The 24,376-nt window shown below is 38.0% G+C and overlaps 1 protein-coding gene across 1 annotated transcript in view; it reads left to right on the forward strand.

Moving 5' to 3' along the window:
• ARMC10 (armadillo repeat containing 10) overlaps nucleotides 1–24,376 on the forward strand; it is a 29,496-nt gene that overhangs the window by 1,164 nt on the left and 3,956 nt on the right. The window contains exons 2-4 of the mRNA XM_030834323.2: nucleotides 14,394–14,542; nucleotides 16,849–16,983; nucleotides 20,144–20,320. Coding sequence (XP_030690183.2) covers nucleotides 14,394–14,542; nucleotides 16,849–16,983; nucleotides 20,144–20,320 — 461 coding nt within the window. The remainder of the gene's footprint in view (nucleotides 1–14,393; nucleotides 14,543–16,848; nucleotides 16,984–20,143; nucleotides 20,321–24,376) is intronic.

Genomic DNA, 24,376 nt, shown 5'->3' on the forward strand with positions numbered 1-24,376 from the left:
AATAAAATCTCCTGCCAACCAAGAAATTCCTCTCTACAAATGTAGGAAAGAACTAAATAGCTTTATTAGAGAATAAGCATTAAACCAGGTTGCTACGCCCGTCACGGGCAATCTGCTAATGGGATTGCAAAGACAGAATTCTCACCCCTTTATGTATCCAACCAGAGATAACCTATAACCTCTTTCATATTAAGTACATGCCGTCAAGATAAACAGTAATTTGTCCTTAATAGGACTTGACAGAACCATTTGCTACACGTAGTTCATTCTAAATTCACAGATAGTTGGGGTGGTATTTGTGTTAGCTAATAGCCGTTATGTAGAAGAAAAATAAGACTTCTCAGTATGTATGATAACCGCGTAGTTACAACACAGAGCCAAGAACCGAGCTCTGACTCACCCAGAGACAAGGAGATGGGGACTCCATCTTCCTTGATGTTTACACTTCAGATGACACCAAAGACGCTAAGAAAGATTTTCTTGGGTTTTAAACCGGCAAGAGGCTTACTTAGCTTTTAAAAAGATGTATATTTATATCAAAGGGACAGACAAAGGATTTACAATTACTAGTTTGCTCAAGGAAATGTTCTCAGAAAAGGGAGTGGGTGAAAGGTTTCTTTCCCTTTTGGCACAAGGGGGAAAAAATTCATTTTAAAACAGATTTGGACTTACCTTTACTTCCAAAGCCTACTTTGTTGTCTTTGTGTCAGAGATATTTTCGTATAAGTAGTCAGGTGACCGGAACTCAGATACCTTCTCACTTACACTTACTCAACATGATGAACACTGACAAAATCTTACTACCCCCCCCAAAATCACCAGTATCTTGGCCAGGCAGCTTACAAAATACGTTGCTCACAGCCACTACCTGAAGCTACACTTTTTTCTTTGAAGAAGACTCAAGAAATACCCATTTTGTCAGCATCACCCTTATGTTTTGGAGGGTGATCTATTTTTTTTAAATTGAGATAAACACTGTATTAGTTTTAGGTGTACAACATAATGGTTTGACATTTGTATATATTGCAAAATGATCACCATAGTAAGGTTAGTTGACATCCATCACCACAAGTTTTCTTGTGATGAGAACTTTTAAGGTCTACTGTCTTAGCAACTTTGAAGTATACAATACAGTATTGTTAACTATAGTCACCAAGCTGTACTTTACACTCCTAGTACTCATTGCCCTTATAACTGAAAGTTTGTACCCTTTGACCCAGATCTTCCCATTTCCTTCAGCCCCCAGCCCCTGGCAACCACCATGACACTCTGTTTCTATGAGTTGAGTTTTTTAGATTCCACATAAAAGTGAGATCATTGTGTATTTGTCTTTGATCGTCTGACTTATTTCTCTGGACATCATGCCCTCAGGATCCATCCATGTTGTCACAAATGGCAGGATTTCCTTCTTTTTTATGGCTGAATAACATTCCATTGTATGTATGTGTGAGTGTGAGTGTGTGTGTGTGTGTGTGTGTTATCACGTTTTATTTATACATTCATCCATCGATTGACACTTAGGTTGTTTCCATGTCTTGGCTATTGTAAATAATGCTTCAGTGAACATGGCGGTGCAAGTATCTTTTCAAGGTGGTGATTTTGTGGAATCACGAAGTGGAATTGCTAGATCATGCAGTAGTTCTGTTTTTTTAGAATTTTTTTAAAAATTTTTTTTGATGTGGACCATTTTTAGTCTTTATTGAATTGTTACAATATTGCTTCTGTTTTATGTTTTGGTTTTTTGGCCACGAGGCCTGTGTGATCTTAGCTCCCTGACCAGGGATTGAACCTGCACCCCCTGCATTGGAAGGTGAAGTCTTAAATCACTAGACTGCCGGGAAGTCCCTGGTAGTTCTATTTTTAATTTTTTGAGGAACCTCCATATTTTCCATAGTGATTGGAAATTTACATCCCCACCAACAGTGCACAAGGGTTCCCTTTTCTCTACATCCTAACCAACACTTGTTATCTATTGTCTTTTTGAGGATAGCCATTCTAACAGGTGTGAGGTGATAGCTAATTGTGGTTTTGGTTTGCATTTCCCTGAAGATAGTGATGTTGAGCCACTTTTCATGTACTTGTTGGCCATTTGAATGTCTTTGGGGAAAGGTCCATTCAGAGCCTCTGCCCATTTTATAATTAGATTGTTTCTTTTTTTTTTCCTATTGAGTTGCTTGAGTTTTTTAATATATTTTAGATAGTAACCATTTATCAGATAAATGATTTACAAATACTTTCTCCCATTTCGTGGGTTGCCTTTTTATTTTGTTGATGGCTTACTTTGCTGTACAGAAGATTTTTTCATGTAGTTCCACTTGTTTATTTTGCTTTTGTTGCTTTTGCTTTTGGTCAAATCCAAAAAATCATGTCAAGACCCATGTCAAGGAGCTTACCATCTATTTTTTTTTTAGGAGTTTTAGGTTTCAGGTCTTTTTTTTAAGAATTTATTATTTATTTATTTATTGGCTGCTTTTGGGTCTTCCTTGCTGCATGTGGGCTTTTCTCTAGTTGCGCCAAGTGGGGGCTACTCTTTGTTGTTGTGTGCGGGCTTCTCACTGCGGTGGCTTCTCGTTGCGGAGCATGGGCTGTAGGCGCAGGGGCTTCAGTAGTTGTGGCCCACGGGCTCTAGAGCGCAGGCTTAGTAGTTGTGGCGCACGGGCTTAGTTGCTCCGCAGCATGTGGGATCTTCCCGGACCAGGGCTCGAACCCGTGTCCCCTGCATTGGTAGTCAGATTCTTGACCACTGAACCACCAGGGAAGCCCCTAGGTTTCAGGTCTTATATTTAAGACTTTAATCCTTTATGAGTTGATTTTTGTGTATTGTGTGAGATAGTGGTTCGGTTTCCTTCTTTTTTGTGTGTGAAATTTATTTTATTTTTTATACAGCAGGTTCTTATTAGTTACCTATTTTATACATATTAGTGTATATATGTCAATCCCAATCTCCCAATTCATCCCACCACCATCCACTGCTTTCCCCCCTTGGTGTCCATACATTTGTTCTCTACATCTCTGTCTTTATTTCTGCCTTGCAGACTGGTTCATCTGTAGAAAAATGGTACAGATGAACTGGTTTGATTCTTTGGCGTGTAGCTGTCCAGTTTTTCCAACACCATTTATTAATGAGACTCTTCTTTCCCTATTGTATAGTCCTGGCTCCTTTGTCATAAATTAATTGATCATGTGTGTGGGTTTATTTCTGGGCTGTCTGTTCTATTCCACTCATCTATGTGTCTGTCTTTGTGCCGATACCATACTGTTTTGATTACTATAATATAGTTTGCAATCAGGAAGCATGTGAGTTTCTGTTGTGGATTTTTGGTTTGCAGTTACCATCCATGAGGTTTTGATATAGCAGTACATATGTATATAAACAAGATAGTTTTGAGTTGCTGGTCTCTTAATCTCAAATACATTTCCAATGTCCTGCATTTCTACTCTCCTCACAGTTGATGGTTTTGATATTTGTGTGTGGATGATTTCCTAACTTTACTGTATGTTTGCCTTTACCAGTGAGCTTTACCCATTCATAATTTTCTTGTTTTTAGTTTTGGGCTTTTCTTTTTCGCCTAGACAAGTTCCTTTAGCATTTGTTGTAAAGCTGGTTTGGTGATGCTGAATTCCCTTAACTTTTGCTTGTCTGTAAACATTTTTGATTTCTCTGTCAAATCCGAACGAGAGCCTTGCTGGGTAGAGTATTCTGTTTTGTTTTCTTTTTTTTAATATTTTATTATTTTGGTTTTTTTGTTTTGTTTTTCACACACACACACACACACACACACACACACAGTATTTTATTTTTACAAGAGATAGACTGACACCAAGCATTGTAAATGGATGACCACAACAAAAGCAACAATGATTGCAATTACCAAACACGAAACACACTCACACTATGTCATAATATTGACATTCACTCCAGTTATCCTCCACTGTAATAGCTCCTTTACTTTGCAGTGAAAATTGATTTGTATATTTTTTGCCTCTGAGTCCTTGTGGGATTTTTTTTTTTTATTCAAACAGAAGGTCACAAAAATTATAATCATCCTCATCAGTTCACTCAGTCCCATGTAATTAATTTTTTTTCATCTTGATCTTTTGTTAGCACTTTATGAGTTCATCAGTTTTCCATTAGAGTTCTGAAAATGCTTATTCATTCAGTTCAGCAGTATAGTCAGTTACCAGAAACCTGTACTTGTCTTTTCCATGAATTCCTTGAAGATGAAACCCTTTTATAGGAACATATTTGCAAAAGCATCAGAGTACACCCAGAACTGTCTGTAAATGACAGAAGACTTAAAAATGACCACGGTTAAAGATTTGATGAAAGTTCATAATAATGCAATTGACAAGGAAATTTAGTTATTTCTGAGATATACATTTTAAAGTAATAACTAGAATTATGACTTATAATACCAGAACATACAAGATTTTTAGAAATTTCATGTAATGTCTGAAACATTTATATTAACATATTTCCATAAAAATAACCCAAAGAAAGTTTAGTTGTTTTGTTTGTTTTTTTATACTGCAGTTTCTTATTAGTCATCGATTTTATACACATCAGTGTACACATGTCAAACCCAATCGCCCAATTCAGCACACCACCGTCCCCACCCCACCACGGTTTTCCCCCCTTGGTGTCCGCATGTCTGTTCTCTACATCTATGTCTCAACTTCTGCCCTGAAAACTGGCTCATCCGTACCACTTTTCTAGGTTTCCACATACATGCGTTAATATACGATATTTGTTTTTCTCTTTCTGACTTACTTAACTCTGTATGACACTCGCTAGATCCGTCCACGTCTCAACAAATGACTCAGTTTCATTCCTGTTTCTAGCTGAGTAATATTCCATTGTATATATGTACCACAACTTCTTTATCCATTTGTCTGTCAATGGACATTTAGGTTGCTTCCATGACCTGGCTATTGTAAATAGTGCTGCAGTGAACATTGGAGTGCATGTGTCTTTCTGGATTATGGTTTGCTCTGGGTATATGCCCAGTAGTGGGATTGCTGGATCATATGGTAATTCTATTTTTAGTTTTTTAAGGAACCTCCATACTGTTCTCCATAGTGGCTGTATCAATTTACATTCCCACCAACAGTGCAAGAGGGTTCCATTTTCTCTGCACCCTCTCCAGCATTTGTTGTTTGTAGATTTTCTGATGATGCCCATTCTAACTGGTGTGAGGTGATACCTCATTGTAGGCTTGATTTGCATTTCTCTAATAATTAGTCATGTTGAGCAGCTTTTCATGTGCTTCTTGGCCATCTGTATGTCTTCTTTGGAAAAATGTCTATTTAGGTCTTCTGCCCATTTTTGGATTGGATTGTTTGTTTTTTTGATATTGAGCTGCATGAGCTGTTTATATATTTTGGAGATGAATCCTTTGTCCATTGATTTGTTTGCAAATATTTTCTCCCATTCTGAGGGTTGTCTTTTTGTCTTGTTTATGGTTTCCTTTGCTTTGCAAAAGCTTTGAAGTTTCATTAGGTCCCATTTGTTTATTTTTGTTTTTATTTCCATTACTCTAGGAGGTGGATCAAAAAATATCTTGCTGTGATTTATGTCAAAGAGTGTTCTTCCTATGTTTTCCTCTAAGAGTTTTATAGCGTCTGGTCTTACATTTAGGTCTCGAATCCATTTTGATTTTATTTTTGTGTATGGTGTTAGGGAGTGTTCTAATTTCATTCTTTTACATGTAGCTGTCCAGTTTTCCCAGCACCACTTACTGAAGAGACTGTCTTTTCTCCATTGTATATCTTTGCCTCCTTTGTCATAGATTAGTTGACCATAGGTGCGTGGGTTTATCTCTGGGCTTTCTATCTTGTTCCATTGAGCTATGTTTCTGTTTTTGTGCCAGTACCATATTGTCTTGATTACTGTAGCTTTGTAGTATAGTCTGAAATCAGGGAGTCTGATTCCTCCAGCTCCGTTTTTTTCCCTCAAGACTGCTTTGGCTATTTGGGGTCTTTTGTGTCTCCATACAGATTTTAAGATGATTTTTTTCTAGTTCCATAAAAAAATGCCATTGGTAATTTGATAGGGATTGCACTGAATCTGTAGATTGCTTTGGGTAGTATAGTCATTTTCACAATATTGATTCTTCCAATTCAAGGACATGGTATATCTCTCCATCTGTTGGTAACATCTTTAATTTCTTTCATCAGTGTCTTATAGTTTTCTGCATACAAGTCTTTTGTCTCCCTAGGTAGGTTTATTCCTAGGTGTTTTATTCTTTTTGTTGCAGTGGTGAATGGGAGTGTTTCCATAATTTCTCTTTCAGATTTTTCATCATTAGTGTATAGGAATGCAAGAGATTTCTGTGCATTAATTTTGTATCCTGCAACTTTACCAGATTCATTGATTAGCTCTAGTAGTTTTCTGGTGGCATCTTTAGGATTCTCTATGTATAGTATCATATCATCTGCAAACAGTGACAGTTTTACTTCTTCTTTTCCAATTTGTATTCCTTTTATGTCTTTTTCTTCTCTGACTGCCATGGCTAGGACTTCCAAAACTATGTTGAATAATAGTGGTGAGAGTGGACATCCTTGTCTTGTTCCTGATCTTCGAGGAAATGCTTTCAGTTTTTCACCATTGAGAATGATGTTTGTTGTGGATTTGTTGTATATGGCCTTTATTATGTTGAGGTAAGTTCCCTCTATGCCCACTTTCTGGAGAGTTTTTATCATAAATGAGTGTTGAATTTTGTCAAAAGCTTTTTCTGCATCTATTGAGATGATCATATGGTTTTTATTCTTCAGTTTGTTAATATGGTGTATCACATTGATTGATTTGCGTATATTGAAGAATCCTTGCATCGCTGGGATAAATCCCACTTGATCGTTGTGTATGATTGTTTTAATGTGTTGTTGGATTCTGTTTGCTAGTATTTTGTTGAGGATTTTTGCACCTATATTCACCAGTGATATTGGTCTGTAATTTTCTTTTTTTGTAGTATCTTTGTCTGGTTTTGGTATCATGGTGATGTTGGCCTCATAGAATGAGTTTGGGAGTGTTCCTTCTTCTGCGATTTTTTGGAAGAGTTTGAGAAGGATGGGTGTTAGGTCTTCTCTGAATGTTTGATAGAATTCACCGAAGCCATCTGGTCCTGGACTTTTGTTTGTTGGAAGGTTTTAAATCACAGTGTCAATTTCATTACTTGTGATTGGTTTGTTCATATTTTCTATTTCTTCCTGGTTCAGTCTTGGAAGCTTATACCTTTCTAAGAATTTATTCATTTCTTCCAGGTTGTCCATTTTATTGGCATAGAGTTGCTTGTAGTAGTCTCTTAGGATGCTTTGTATTTCTGCGGTGTCTGTTGTAACTTCTCCTTTTTCACTTTCCTTTTTTGCCTAGAGAAGTTCCTTTAGCATCTGTTGTAACGCTGGTTTGGTGATGCTGAATTCCCTTAACTTTTGCTTGTCTGTAAAGCTTTTTGATTTCTCTGTCAAATCCGAACAAAAGCCTTGCTGGGTAGAGTATTCTTGGATGTAGGTTTTTCCTTTCATCATTTTAAATACATTGTACCACTTCCTTCTGGCCTGCAGAGTTTCTGCTGAAAAATCAGCTGATAACCTTATGGGGATTCCCTTGTATGTTATTTGTTGCTTTTCTCTTACTGCTCTTCATGTTTTCTCTTTGTCTTTAATTTTTGTCAGTTTGTTTAATATGTGTCTCAGCCTGTTCCTCCTTGGATTTATCCTGTATGGGGCTCTTTGCGCTTCCTGGACTTGAGTGTTTCCCTTCCCATGTTAGGGAAATTTTCAGTTACTATCTCTTCAAATATTTTCTCAGGTCCTTTCTCTCTTCTCTTTCTGGGACCCCTATAACGTGAATGTTGGTGCCTTTAATGTTGTTCCAGAAGTCTCTTAGACTGTCCTTGTTTCTTTTGTTTTTTCTTTGTCCTGTTCTGCAGCAGTGATTTCCACCAATCTGTCTTCCAGCTCACTTCTTCATTCTTTTGCACCATTTATTCTGCTACTGATTCCTTCTAGTGTATTTTTCATTTCAGTTATTGTATTGTTCATCTCTGTTCTTTTTTTTTTCTTTTTTTTGCGGTACGCGGGCCTCTCACTGTTGTGGCCTCTCCCGTTGTGGAGCACAGGCTCCGGACGCACAGCTTCAGTGGCCATGGCTTATGGGCCCAGCCGCTCTGCGGCATGTGGGATCTTCCCGGATCAGGGCACAAACCCGTGTCCCCTCCATCGGCAGGTGGATTCTCAACCACTGTGCCACCAGGGAAGCCCCATCTCTGTTCTTTAAATCTTCTAACTCTTTGTTTAACATTTCTTGTATCTTCTTAGTCTGTGTCTCCATTGTTTTTCCGAGATCTTGGATCATCTTTACTATCATTGTTCTGAATTATTTTTCAGGCAGATTGCCTATATCCACTTCAATTAGTTGTTCTTCTGGGGTTTTATCTTGTTCCATCGTCTGGAACATATTTCTCTGCCATCTCATTTTTTTTCTAACCTTTCTGGGTTTGTGGACTCTGTTCTGCAGGCTGCAGGATTGTAGTTCTTCTTGCTTTTTATGTCTGCCTTCCGGTGGGTGAGGTTGGTCCAGGAGCTTGTGCAGGCTTCCTTGTGGGAGGGACTCGTGTCTGCCCACTGGTGAGTGGAGCTGGGTCTTGTCCTTCTGGTGGACAGTGCCATGTCAAGTGGCATGTCTAGAAGTGGCTCTGGGCTCAAGACAACTTTAGGCAGCCTGTCTGCTGATGGGTCAGGCTGTGTTCCCACCCTGTTGGTTGTTTGGCCTGAGGCATCCCAGCACTGGAGTCTGCAGGCTGTTGGTGGGGCCAGGTCTCGGTGCCAAAATGGTGACCTCCAGGAGAGCTCACACTGAGGAGTATTTCCTAGGGGCCTCCGCCACCAGTGACGTTGCCCCTGTATTGGGCCACAGCCAACCCCCACCTCCCCAGGAGTCCCTCTAAGATCCGCAGGTGGGTCTGGTCCAGGCTTCTGTGGACTCACTGCTTTACCCTGGGTCCCAGTGCACATGAAACCTTGTGTGCACCCTCTAAGAGTGGAGTCTCTGTTTCCCCCAGTCCTGTGGAGTCCCGCACTCAAGCCTCACTGACCCTCAAAGCCAAATGCTCTGAAGTCTCCTACTCCCAATTCCAGACCCTCAGGCTGGGGAGCCTCATGTGGGGCTCAGAACTCTTAATTCCTGTGGGAGAACCTCTGTGATATAATTATTTTTCAGTTTGTGGGTCACCCACTTGGCAGGTATGGGATTTGATTATATAACAGAAGCGCTCCTCCTACTGTCTTGTTGTGGCGTCTTCTTTGTTTTTCGGTGCAGAATATCTTTTTTGGTAGGTTCAAGTCTTTTTTTTGTCGACTTGAACAAAAAACATGGTTATTCGGCAGTTGTGTTTTTGGTGTTTTTGTAAGAGAAGGTGAGCTCAAGTCCTTCTACTCCGCCATCTTGTCTCCCATCACCTCTACAAGAATTGTTAAAATGACTTTAAGTGGAAAGGAAAAAGGCACAACTAGAAACGTGAAAATTACAAAAGGAAAAATGTCATTAGTAAAGGTAAATATACAGTAAAGGTAGTAAATCAACTGCATGCCAAGCTAGTAGGAAGGGTAAAAGACAAAAGTAGTGAAATCGTCTATATCCACAATAAGTAAAGAGATATACAAAATAAAAAGATGTAAAATATGATGTCAAAAACAGTAGTCATGGGCATGGGGGGAGTAAAAATGCAGGGTTGTTAAAATGTGTTTGAAATGAAGAGATCAGCAACTTAAAACAATCACATATATACATATGTGTGTGTGTGTGTATGTATATATATATGTATTGCTATATATGAGTCATGGTAACTACAAACCAGAAATCTATAATAGAATCAAGAAGAAGATGTAACACTTTTAAACATATGTGCACCCATCATAGGAGCACGTAAGTACATAGCAGATATTAAGAGACATAAAGGGAGAAATCAATAGTAACACAATAATAGTTTGGGACTTTAACACACCACTTATATCGGTGGACAGATCATACAGACAGAGAATGAATAAGGAAACAGTGGCTTTAAATGACACATTATACCAGATAGAACTATTAGATACATATAAAACGTTCCATCCAAAAGCAGCAGAATACACATTCTTTTCAAGTGCACATGGACCATTTTTCAGGGTAGATCACATGCTAGGCCACAAAAAAAGTCTCAGTAAATTTAAGAAAATTGAAGTTATATCAACCATCTTTTCCAACCACAATAGTATGAGACTAGAAATTACAAGGAAAAAACTGCAAAAAACAAATACTTGGAGGCTAAAACATATACTGTTGAACAACCAGTGGGTCACTGAAGAAATCAAAGAAGAAAGTAAAAAATACTGGAGACAAATGAAAACAGAAACACAAAGATCCAGAATCTATGGGATGCAGGAAAAGCAGTTTTTTTTGTTGTTTTATTTATTATTATTTTTTTTGTGGTACGCGGGCCTCTCACTGTTGTGGCCTCTCCCGTTGTGGAGCACAGGCTCCAGACACGCAGGCTCAGTGGCCATGGCTCACGGGCCTAGCCGCTCTGCGGCATGTGGGATCTTCCCAGACCGGGGCACGAACCCATGTCCCCTGCATCAGCAGGCGGACTCTCAACCACTGCGCCACCAGGGAAGCCCAGGAAAAGCAGTTTTAAGAGGGCATTTTATGCGATACAGGCCAGCCTCAGGAAACAAGAAAATTCTCAAATAACCTAACCTTACACTTAAAGGAACTAGAAAAAGAAGACCAAACAAAAACCCAAACTTAGCAGAAGGAAAGAAATTATAAAGATCAGAGCAGAAATAAATGAAATAGACTCATAAAAAAAATAGAAAATATCAGTGAAACTGAGAGCTAGTTCTTTGGTAAGATAAAATTGATAAACCTTTAACCAGACTCATAAAAACAAAAAGAGAGGGCCCAAATCAATAAAATCAGAAATGAAAAAGAGGTTAGGACCAACACCACAGAAATAGAAAGGATTATAAAATACTATTATGAATAACTATATGCCAATAAAATGGAAAACCTAGAAGAAATGGACAAATTCCTAGAAATGTACAATCTCCCAAGACTGAACCAGTAAGAAATAGGAAACATGAACAGACCAATTACCAGTAATGAAATTGAATAGTTTTTAAAACTCCCAACAAACAAAAGTCCAGGACCAGATGTCTTCACACGTAAATTCTACCAAACATTTAGAGAAGTGTTAACACGTGTCCTTCTCAAACTATTCCAAAAAGTTGCAGAGGAAGGAATGCTTCTGAACTCATTCTATGAGGCCAGCATCACCCTGATGCCAAAACAAGACAAAGATATCACACAGAAAAGAAAATTGCAGGCCAATATCATTGAACATAGATACAAAAGTCCTCAACAAAATATTAGCAAACTGAATTTAACAGTACAATAAAAAGATCATACACCATGATCAATTGGGATTAATTCCAAGGATGCAAGAATGGTTCAGTGTTGGCAAATGAATCAGTGTGATACACCACATTAATGAATTGTAGAATAAAAATCATATGATCATCTGAACTGATGCAAAAATGTTTTGACAAGACACATAGATCAATGGAACAGAATAGATAGTTCAGAAATAAAGCAAGAACTTATGGTCAATTAATCTAGAACAAAGGAGGCAAGAATATACAATGGGGAAAAGCTAGTCTTTTTAATCAGTGGTGCTTAGAAAACTGGACAGCTACATTTAAAAGCATGAAATTAGAACATTTTCTCATACCATATGCAAAAATAAACTCAAAATGGAACAAAGACCTACACGTAAGACTGGAAAGTATAAAACTACTGGAAGAAAACATAGGCAGAACACTCTTTGACATAAATCGTAGCAATATTTTTTTGAACCTGTCTCGTAAGGCAAAGGAAACAAAAGTAAAAATAAGCAAATAGGACCTAATTAAACTGAAAAGCTTTTGCACAACAAAGGAATCCATTTGCAAAACAAAAACACAACTTACTGAATGGGTGAAAATATTTGCAAATGATGCAACCAACAAGGGGTTACTTAATATCCAAAATATATAAACACCTTATACAACTCAATACCAAAAAAAGAACCTGGTTAGAAAATGGGCAGAAGACCTGAACAGATATTTTTCCTAAGAAGACATGTAGATGGGCAACAGGGACATGAAAAGATGCTCATCATTGCTAATGATCAGAGAAATGCCAATCAAAGCCACAGTGAGATATCACCTCACACCTGTCAGAATGCTGTCATCAAAAAGACCACAAATAACAAGTGTTGGTGAGGATGTGGAGGAAAGGGAATCATTATACACTGTTGGTGGGAATGTAAATTGGTGCAGCCACTGTGGAAAACAGTATGGACATTCCTCATAAAACTAAAAATGGGACTACCACATGATCCAGCAATTCCACTCTTGGGTATATATCCAAAGACATAAAAATGCTTTAAGGTAGGCATTATTAACTCCCATGTAATAGATGAAGAAACTGAGTCTTGGAGAGGTTAAGTCTCTCAGCTGGTAAATAGCTTAGCTGGAATTTGAACCAGACTTAACCTTGGCTTACTTTTAACTTTTAACTTACTTTTACTTTTAACCACATTGCACTTCCTTCAAGTGAAAAATCTATGATTTAACACTTTTCCCTGTAAATTTTTATTTGGCTATTTATAAATAATTTATGTATCTATGAAACTTTTTAATGACTTTGTGGGAAAATGTATAAGGAAGTTATAGGATTTTGAAATGTTTTGGAAGTATGAATGAGTTAAATTTATCCTATTTCTGTCATGTGTATATGTATAAAATTACACAACTTTAGGGCTGTACAGGAACTTTGGGAACCAGTTATAGTGTTTGACCAACCTTATTTTACATGTGAGAAGACTGAGACCCAAAAGAGGTTAAGTGGTTGTCTGCAGCTTTGTATTTTCATTTCTCTGGTCTCTGCTACTAACTCCTTTGTGACATTAGGCAAATCCTTAAATGATCCTGGTCTCAGTTTCTTTGTGTGTAAAATAAGAGGTTTGGACGAACCCCCCAAAAATCTTTCCATTTTAAAAATCTGTTTTTGTCATTGTTTCACTTACCTTTTCAAGTATTCTTTGGGTGAAATTCTTTTATAAGGTGTTAATGAGGCAGGTAGTGGATTCAGGCGTAAAAGCATGGTACAGAGGTTCTGATTATAAGACATGGGAGTGAGAATCTGCTGGCTTTTTGGCTTTTAGATTTTCCTAATAATTGATTTCTTGTTTGGCTTCTTCAGGACATCATATCACTTATTGGCTCCCATAATCTAAACTTGTCTGTTTACCTCATATTTGTCTGTGTTTCCTCTTTAAGCAATATACTCAATTATTTTAATAAAGTGATACATGTTTACTGTAAAAAAATCAGGAAGTACTCATGAGCACAGGGGTAGAAAATAAGTCATTCATAATCCCAGCATCCAAAGATAACTTTTAATAATTTGAGAGACATTTTTAAAAACAAAAAGCACAGCTGTGACATCATACAGCACCTCTTGTTATAAACTGCGCCCTCAGCCCCACCCTGGGCAATGTACTGTGGACACTTGCACTGTCTGACCTATTCTCATAGTTTAATTTGGAGAGAATCATGTTCTATATTTATAACACAATTATAGCATTATACAAATGGTTTCTGTTTTTCCTGTGGTGATTTCTATAAAGAGGATTTTTTTTTAAAGGTTAGAGCTATAAATTTTAAATGTTCCTGAGCAGATCCAGCATTTGACTACTTGACCTATTCCTCAGAAGAACAGCTTTTGTCATCACCCCCAGGTGGACTGCTGTTCTTGCGTCTCGGTCATCATGCCTTGCTCATATAAACCAAACAAAAGCGCCCCACGAGCAGCATGATTGGGCCACTCCCATAGCTTTTGCTCCAGCCTGAGGCACTCTTAAAACTGTGATCAGAACAGTTCTCCCTAATGCAAATTCTGTTTCTTAATAATCTATGTCTGTAGGGAAGTGCTCCACTGGGTGGGTGTACTTGATTTTTACAAAGAAGAAACAGAAAATGCTGTTGGCATGCAGTGCCTTACTAAAAGAGAAATGCTGTTGGCATGCAGTGCCTTACTAAAAGAGAAATGCTGTTGGCATGCAGTGCCTTACTAAAAGAGAAAAGTAACCACTGGCTAATTTCTTAACGTTTATAAGCCTCAGTATTCTGTCTGTAAATTGAGAATTATAATAGTATCCTCTGCCAAGGGTCACTTGAAGATTAAATGAGATAAGGCATTTGAAGTGCTTAAAACTGTGCCTGGCATCAGAATATGCATTCAGTATTGTTCGTAAAAAAAATTTGTCTCATATTGATTTTAAATGAACTTTAATAACTTTATTCTTATGCAGAAGACTTAACCAATGGCTCATATGATGATATCCTAAATGCTGAACAACTTCAGAAACTCCTTTACCTGCTTGAGTCTACTGAGGATCCTGTCATTATCGAAAGAGCTTTGGTCACTCTGGGTAACAATGCAGCCTTTTCAGTCAACCAAGTGAGTACCCTAGTCTCTGCAAACACATTCCTCCTATTCTCACACACCAGCACCAATTGTGACCGTGATAAGTTACTTAACCTCTCAGAGCCTCGATTTTTTCATCTATATAGTATGGCTGTGGATACCTACAGAATAACGTTTGTTTACTTCTGAAAAGCACAGCCTAATAGTAATACGAGTAGTAATAGGATTCTAGATCAAGATCCTTATGAAGTTGGTCACTGGCATCACATTTGTAATAAGTGTATCTAATCAACACTTAGCATTGCGTGGCCTTTTTAATTATTTAAAGTTCAGCAGTGCTGCAGTAGAGCAACAAAAGCATCTGACATTTAAGTACATGTTTTACATTGTACACAGGGCTTATGAGGATGGTTCTGATGCAGGTGCTCCCTAGACCACACGCTGACAACCACGGACCAATGTAAATGGCCTCTGCTTCCTCCCCCCACTACCCATGGAGAAAAGTAAAACAGTTTTTGTCATTATTTTCAGCTAATGCCCTTTCTTAACATTGTCATGCATGCACAGTTTTGAATTTATACTTCATTTTAGTCCGTATTTATCCATCATGTCAAGGTTTACTCTAAAGCGCTAGCGATTTATAGGGAGATACAAGGAATATTTGTCTGTTACTCACATTTCAGTTGTAAATGACAGAACCCAACTTAAATTATTTCAAACCAAAAAGGGAAAATATTGAGCTCAGTTAACTTGGACATCCAAGGGTATCATTGGTTTCAGGCACAAGTGTGAATATAGTTCAGGGTTACAGAAAAAATTATCAGACCTTCTCTTTCTCTGTCTTTTGGCTGCTTATCCCTGCTTCTTTTTGTGTTTTGATCTCTGTCTCTCTGGCCACAAAGAGGTTTTCTTCACAGGGATGGAAAGAAAGCCACTGGCCTCTCAAGCCTTCATCATTGTAGCTTATGATCTGAAAGGTGGAGTTGCTCTGCTAGGATAAGTGCCAACCCTTTGGATTGATTGTTGGGCCAAAGCACCCTGGACCATGATTACCAAGGCCTGGCTCACATGTGCATCCTGCAGCCAAAAGCAACAGGGATGGGTGTGAACACAATTGACCAGCAGTCCCACCAGGGACTATATAGGATAGAGGAGGTGTTGTGTCTGCCCCAATAGAAAGAGGGGTGCCAGGCAGACGGAAACAACAGATGGTGACTAGCTTATTAGCATGCCTGTATTGGGGTTATTTCCGATGCCATAGTTTTATATTCCTCTGAAACAAACTGTAGTCAGAGTGAGGGGGTCAGAAGCCACTGGTGAACAAGTACTTTCTTCAGTATGGGAGTTGGTGTCCCTCGTCATCAATTATAATGCCTTCATCTGCTTTAACAGTACAGTTTTTTTTGTTTTTTTTTTAAAAAGGGCTGTTTTCTAGTAACCACACGTTCTTTGAAAGAACCTGGAATTGCAGAGGGAAAACTTCTTTATCTTTCTGATAGAATGGCATGTTTTGGCCTGACAGGAGTCATTTTCAGCTTATTTTTCTTGTGAGGAATGAAAGTTTATGTCTCTTTCAACGTTGGGACAAAGGCACATAGTATTTAGTGTTGCAGTTGATTGTGAGAAATCTCCAGATTACTTTTCCTCTGAAAATTTGGGCACCATTTCCAAACTGTGTGGAACTTTAATACTTCAAGATGTTAATAAGTTTTCTTCCTCTCCCCCAACTGAAAAATGATCTTCTTTATGGATAAAGTTTATAGAAGTACTATATTCAATACTCCCCTCTCGGAGATTCCAATGCACACGAACATAGGATTGCGTCAAAATAAAGAGACGTGTTTAGTCTTGTTATACCCAGAGTTTCTCAAAGTTACTTATCCATGAAAGCTCCCTTTTTTTTAATGGAGCATCTACTAAAATCTTGAGGGATTAGTGTTCCAAAGTATTCATCTTAGCAAAACAATACTGTAGTGTTCTAAATCTTAATGCATTTCCAAATTGGCCTGTAATAGAGATATAACTTATTTCAAAGTAAAATAATTTTGTTTGTAAATTGCTTTGAGATCATTATAGTAGCTCTTGTAGTAGATATAAATCTTCATTGTATATCTCCATGCTATAGTTTAAATATTACATATATTAATAATTTACTTTCAATTGGTTTTTTTACCTATAAAATTATGGGTAGTAAACTTTTTTAAAAAATAGGAATTAGAGGTTGTATATGGGAACAGTATTTCCAAAGAGTCATTAGTTTTTATTTGTATTTGTAGATGCAAAGAATATAATGAAGGGGGGTGCATTTTGAAGTCATGGTCCTGTTTTTTCCTTCTTAGGTCACGATTCGTGAATTGGGTGGTATTCCAATCATTGGAAGCAAAATCAATAATCCCAACCAGAGTATTAAAGAGAAAGCTTTAAATGCACTGAATAACCTGAGTGTGAATGTTGAAAATCAAATAAAGATAAAGGTGAGTTATCTGAAATCACAAAAGGTAAGGATTTCTGTAAATGAAAGAGAAAAATAACAAAAAGGTAAGTAATGAAATTTTAGTAGGCCATACTTTATAACTTTATAGCCAAGAATTATTTTTATTTTTTTCCAGCTTTATTGAGATATAATTGACATAAATATTGTATAAGTTTAAGGTATACGACATGATGATTTGATACACATATATATTGCAAAATGATGACTGCTACTGTATAGCACTGGCAAACACTTCCATCACCTCATAATTACCTGTGCATGCATGTGTGTGTGTGGTGAGAACATTTGAGACCTACTCTCTTAGCAACGTGCAAGTATACAATATAGTATTGTTAACTATAGTCACCTTGCCGTACATTTGACTCCACAACTTATTCACCTGATAACTTTGTTTGTCTGCTTTGATCATATCTCCCCATTTCCTTCACCTGAACATTCTCCTCTCTGTTTCTGTGAGTTTGGCTTTTTCAGATCCCACATGTAAATAAGATCATTCATTGTTTGTCTTCTCTGTCAGACTTATTTCACTTAACGTAATGCCCTCAAGGTCCGTCCATTTTTCACAAATAGCAGGATTTCCTTTTTTATAGTGAATAGTATTCCATTGTATATACACACATTTCCTTTATCCATTTGTCCATTGATTGACACTTAGGTTATTTCTATGTCTTGGCTATTGTGACTAACACTGCAGTGAACATGGGGGTGCAGATGTCGCTTTGAGATAGTGATTTTGTCTTCTTTGGATATATACCCAGAAGTGGGATTACTGGATCATATGGTAGTTCTGTTTTTAATTTTTTGAAGAATATCCATACTGGTTTCCATAGTGGCTGCACCAACCACCAACAGTACACAAGGGTTCCTTTTTCTCCACATCCTTGCCAGCACTTGTTACTTCTTGTCTTTTTGATAACCACTCTACTAGGTGTGAGGTGATATCTCACGGTGGTTTTGATTTGCATTTCCCTGATGATTAGTGACGTTGAACATCTTTTCGTGAACCTATTGACCATTTGTATGTGTTTGGAAACATGTCTGTTCAGGCCCTCTGCTCATTTGTATGGAGACTAAGTCAGAGGAAGGAGGGACCTGAACCAGCCAATAAGAAGTGCAGTGGACTTCTGAATTGGGGGTTCAGTTTAATCCAAGTGTGGTAAAGGAACCAGGCCAAAGTCAGATAACATCAGCAGGAAGACAAAATAAATGAGGAAATTATGTTAATTCAACATTTATTGAGCTCCTGCTCTGTGTTAACAGAGTTTAGAAATGAACATGATTAGCTCTTGTTTTAAGAAAGCTAGAAGGAGGGATGAGGCAAGTCCACAAATAGTTGTAATTCAAGGCAGAACATGATGAAATACTTTAAGGAAAAATACAAGTAAAATATCATTGAATACACAGAAAGGAGAGATTTCATTCAGAAGTTTCTGTAAAAGGTAGAGCCCAAGATGGCTCTTAAGACTGTCTAAGCTTTCTACGGGCAGAGTTGGGGAAGGAGGGAATCACAAGAGAAAGGAACAAGGTGAGGTGGGCACGGCTCCAGGAATAACTGAGCTGGCCCATTTGGTAATCTTGTTGCTAGAACTGAAATGGAGAAAAGATTCAGAGCTAATAAGGATGTAAATGCTCAGCACATTTTAGGAAATGCTTTGAAAAACATGAGCATCCTGTGAAAATACATGATTTATAATGATTCTAAGGAAATGCCATTTTTTAAAAGGATGGATGTATAATGAAATGGTGACCCAGGACAGCCAGATTGATTTGTAAATATCATTTAGATCTTGAAACCAGATTAAAATTGTAATCTCTCTTTGCTTTACTGCCATTAGGTAACATGAATACATTTGGATATTTTTAAAAGTTAATACTGGCTTATGGGACAGTTGGTAATTCCTTAGCATTTTATATTAGGGAATTTTTCTTACCAATTAGAATGTTTGGTGGAGTTCAGACTTAGGTGAATACCAATTATTTGTGAGACATAATTTTTCCAAGCTGGAGAGATCATGGCCAAACATAGAAAATAGAGTTTCAGAAAAATTTCCATCACCCTGAGTTTAGTTTAGATCTGTCATGTGTGAAATAGGAGTACTACTGGCATTGCATTACTTTTTGCCAGTGGCGGTTTACAATATTATGAAGGAGTAGTTCATATACATATACCTCGGTAAATAAGAACCTTGGGCCAAATAGAGTTTGCCTCTGCTTTTTTTTTTTTTAATTAATTAATTAATTTATTTTTGGCTGTGTTGGGTCTTAGTTGCTGTGCGCAGGCTTTTCTCTAGTTGCTGTGAGCGGGGGCTACACTTCGTTGCGGTGCGCGGGCTTCTCATTGTCGAGGCTTCTCTTGTTGCGGAGCACGGGCTCTAGGTGCGCGGGCTTCGATAGTTGTGGCACGTGGGCTCAGTAGTTGTGGTGCGTGGGCTCTAGAGCGCAGACTCAGTAGTTGTGGCGCACAGGCTTAGTTGCTCCGCAGCATGTGGGATCTTCCTGGACCAGGGCTTGAACCCGTGTCCCTTGCATTGGCAGGCGGATTCTTAACCACTGCACCACCAGGGAAGCCTTCTGCTTACTTTTGAAGGAAAGAACTCTAAAGAAAAGTTCTATTTGACTTTGTGTCTCCCCCATTCTTTACTTCTAACATGATACCACCCCTAGATCCTACTGTTCAGGTACTTAACCATGGTACAAAATGGCCCTACAGGTCTTCTTCCTCATCCAAGTGTGCCCAGACACAGAAAGGCAGACTGGGTTGGGAGGCCCCCCACTGGTGTTGGGAGCATAGTCTCTGGGGTTGGACACTGCTCCACCAGCTCGTTACATTGGGCAGGGGGTCCAAGCTCCTGGAAGAGTTTAAAGTCCTTGTCAGTAAAATGGCCATAATAACACTGCCTCATTAGAGTTGTCTCAGGGCTGAAGTGAGGTATATCTGTAAAATGCTCCGTGCCTCCCATTAACAAGGGCAGCTTAAAAAAAAAAAGTCACCCAAGTTTGAGGGCTGGATACAAATACCATCTTTCCTAAGGAGCAAGTCTCATCCTGAACAATCACCCTGTTCTGCTGTGCAGAAAAGTTACGGTTCAATAGAAAAATTTTGGAGATCCTAAGACGCTCACTTTTTTCCCCGCCTTCAGGTGTACGTCAGTCAAGTCTGTGAGGATGTCTTCTCCGGCCCCCTGAACTCCGCTGTGCAGCTGGCCGGACTGAGGTTGTTAACAAACATGACAGTGACCAATGACCACCAGCACATGCTTAGCAGTTACATTACAGACCTGTTCCACTTGTTGCTCACGGGAAATGGAAGCACCAAGGTATGAAGGAAGTGGTTGGTCATTACTTGCAGTACAAACAGCTATTGCATCCAGTTTATTAAGATTGGAATTCAGTTTACAAGTCACCCGTCTTAAGTTGATACTCCTCAAAAAAGAAAGTTCAAAGTTTACTAAAAACCCTTACATGGGCGCAAGAAAGTATATTATTTTTATACCCTAATATTGAATTTCAAAGTTAACTTGTGAAAATAATCTGTTGTTTCACTTATCAATAGATGGGTATTCATTTGGTTTTCTGAAAATCAGTTTACCTTTTACTGAAGTGAAATAGCTAGCTTCACCCGCACCAGATACAGGACCATTGTGATTCAAAGAAGTCTTTGAGTGACAGTGCTGGGTAATTGAGTTTTTTGCTTACCTCAGGGTTAACAGAACTTTTTTTTTGATTCGACCATTGTTGAATCAAATGGTTCAACAAATCAGATTTGTTTGATGTTACAAATTTGTTTGATGTTACAAATCAAATTTTACAAATTTGATTTGTAAAATCAAATCAAGATTTTACATTGTTGTAAAATCTTTCCAAAACTGATACTTTTAAGTTTCAGTAATGCATGTCTCAGTGCTCCACTTTGACCTGTTATGTATCAATAGATGTAGGAGGCAACAGAGTTGGAGCTGAATTAACTGGGACACCCTGTGAAAACTGCTTGAGTAAACCCCTCATATTGGTGTGCATTCTTACCAAGCACCACTTTTCAAGAAATACCATAAAAACAGAAGGTAGAGTACCCAAAGGCTCTAATTAGTTGAGTCAGTTGTTCATCAGTGTTTTACTGTATTGGTCTGTGTTCTCTGGCAGAGTTGAAAAAAATGCATGAGCATTTTAGAAGGACTAAATGTGAAGCCAAACTCCAGATAATCAAGTTCACTGAAGTTACTTCTGAGGTTATCAAATTGTGATTACAGCAGAGCCTTACTATAGTCCTTTTAAAATTTGTTCTGAGATGTTTTTATATGGGTTTTCCACATTTCAGGTAGCCAGACTTACTTAGATCTGGTCCAAGATGTACCCGAAGGCATTCAAAATTAAACGTAATAATCGTATTAGCAATATTTTAGGAATAATGCTCCATCCATAGGCAATTTCCCAATGCACACACCCATCAACACCCCTCTCTCCAGGGGAGCAAGGTAACTTCCAGCCCTTGACCCCATAGAAACTGCACTTTCTCTACTGCATGGCATTGCAGCTGTTGGAAACTCTTCTGTTTCTCTCTGCAGCTACTTTGCCCAAAAGCTCAGAGGCACGTGGTGTTCAGAGCCAAGTACCTCTGGCCTTGGGGCTGTATATATCTGTCTCAGAGATGGTTTATATTTTATGACATTTTGAAAGTGACTCACACCACAATACTATGTTCATTTTTGGTTTGGTTTGTTTTTCCACTACATTGCCTAGCAGGTATTTCTGGGATAGAAAATTTGCTTTTTTCGTCTGTCTGGGAGGCTAACCACCAGTTGTTTCTCCATTAAACAATGACTTTAGGGACTTTCTTGGCAGTCCAGTGGTTAAGACTTCGCCTTCCAATGCAGGGGGTGCGGGTTCGATCCCTGGTCGGGGCCGCTTGGCCAAAACTCCAAAACATAAAACAGAAGCAATATTGTAACAAATTCAATAAAGACTTAAAAAATGGTCCACCTCAAAAAAGTCTTTTAAAAAAAATGAGTTTAAAGTTGCAACTTGCAAATGAACTTTTGGATAATGATCCATTTGTAAGTGGAAAAATGTATCCATTTTAGATATTTTCTTAGTAAAAAACCACCAACATGAATTTTTTAAATCTTTATTTTTAATAAGTGATCTCACTCTACTATAATAACCTCTTGTGTTCAACACTGATTCATAACTAAATACGAATAGTAGAAGGTGAATTTAAATAAACCTTGTGTTTGCTACATCTGCCATGAGAACAAAAGTAAGTAATGGCTTAAAAGAAATGTCCTAGAGCCACCACAAGATGGCGTATGTGACACAAGAAAAAGTTACGGTTCAGTAGGACAGACCGTGGTTTCAAAACAAAATACCGTATACATGTTTAATCTGTAGTTGTACTCTAACTTTATATATATTTTTTCTCACCTTTAACACACGAGACGTAAACCCAGGTCACGAGTCTAAAAGCGGGCGGCTGATTTCTATCTTTCTATCTTTATACTTTTTATTTTATATTGGAGTATTGTTGATTTACAATGTTGTGTTAGTTTCAGGTGTACAGCAAAGTGATTCAGGTATACATGTACATATTATTTTTCAAATTCTTTTCCCATTTAGATAAATACAAAATATTGAATAGAGTTACCCGAGCTATAGAGTAAGTCCTTCATGGTTATCTATTTTAAATAGTGTTTATATGTTAAACCAGAACTCCTAATTTATCCCTCCCAACACTATTCCCCGGTGGTCACCCTAAGTTTGTTTTTGAAGACTGTCTGTTTCTGTTTTGTAAATTAGTTCATTTGTATCTTTTTTTTTTAGATTCCACATACAAGCGATATCATATGATGTTTGTCTTTCTCTGTCTGATTGACTTCACTTAGTATGATCATATCCAGGTCCATTCACGTTGCTACAAATGGCATTATTTCATTTTTTTAAGGCTGAGTAATATTTCCTTATATATGTACCACATCTTCTTTATCCATCCACCCGTCGATGGACATTTTAGTTGCTTCCATGTCTGGGCTAGTGTAAATAGCCCCGCAAGGAAGGTTGGGGTGTATGTGTCTTTTTGAGTTATGGTTTTCTCCGGATATACGCCTAGGAGTGGGATTGCCAGATCATATGGCAGCTGTTTCTTAAGGAACCTCCCTACTCTTCTCCATAGTGGCAGTCACCAATTTACATTCCCACCGACAGTGTAGGAGGGTTCCCTTTTCTCCATGCCCTCTCCAGTATTGTTTGTAGACTTTTGGATGATGACCATTCTGACTGGTACCCCTTGATACCCCCTCCTGCTTTTTTTTTTCTATTGGAGTATAATTGCTTTACAATATTGTGTTAGTTTCTGCTATACAGTGACGTGAATCAGCTATGTGTATACCTATATCCCCTCCCTTTTGGTCCTCCCTCCCATCTGCCTATTCCACCTCCCATCCCACCCATCTAGGTCGTGTCAGAGCACCGAGGTTAACTTCCTGTTTTATAGCAGGTACCTGCTAGCTCTCTGTTTCATGCGTGGTGGTGTATATGTCGGTACTGATCTCCCAATTCATCCCACCCTCCGCTTCCCCCACCCCGGGTCCACATGTCCTTTCTCTATGTCTGCATCTCTATTCCTGCCCTGCAAATACGTTAATGTGTACCATTTTCTAGATTCCATGTATATGCGTTAATATATAGTGCCTGTTACCAATTTACATTCCCACTGATAGCGTAAGAGGGTTCCTTTTTCTCCGTGTGCTTTCCAGTGTTTATTGTGTGTAGATTTAAAGATGATGGACATTCTGACTGATGGAACATGATGCCTTATTTTACTTTTCATTTGCATTTCTCTAGAAATAAGTGATGTTGAGCATCTTTTTTTGTTCCTCTTGGCCACATGTATGTCTTCTTTGGAGAAATGTTTATTTAGGTCTTCTCATTGTTTGGGTTATTTTTTTATATTGAGCTTCATGAGCTCTTTGTATATTTTGGAAATTAACCCCTGTTGGTCACATCATTTGCAAATATTTTCTCCCACCCTGTAGGTTGTCTCATCGTTTCTATGGTTTCTTTTGCTGTGCAGAATCCTCCTGCACTCTTTGAAATTTATCATGAACATGTATTAATTTTATTTAAGTTTTAAATGATAAAAATAGTAAAAGTAGGGAAAGTCTTATATCTTTCTATTTAACAAATTAATATGTACAGTGTGATCAAAGGAATGTGTATTAGGATATGTATATGAGAAAATACCAAACTTAGTATCATTTCTAGTCATGGAAATGTGAATTTCCTTTTCCTTTCTGCTTTTCTGTAGTTAAAAATAATGTTCTATAGTAAACACGTAATGCCTTTGTAATTCGAAAAAGGTTTATATAATAATATCCGGGTCT

Source organism: Globicephala melas, chromosome 9 (assembly GCF_963455315.2).
Source record: "Globicephala melas chromosome 9, mGloMel1.2, whole genome shotgun sequence".
NCBI classification, from domain to species: domain Eukaryota; kingdom Metazoa; phylum Chordata; class Mammalia; order Artiodactyla; family Delphinidae; genus Globicephala; species Globicephala melas.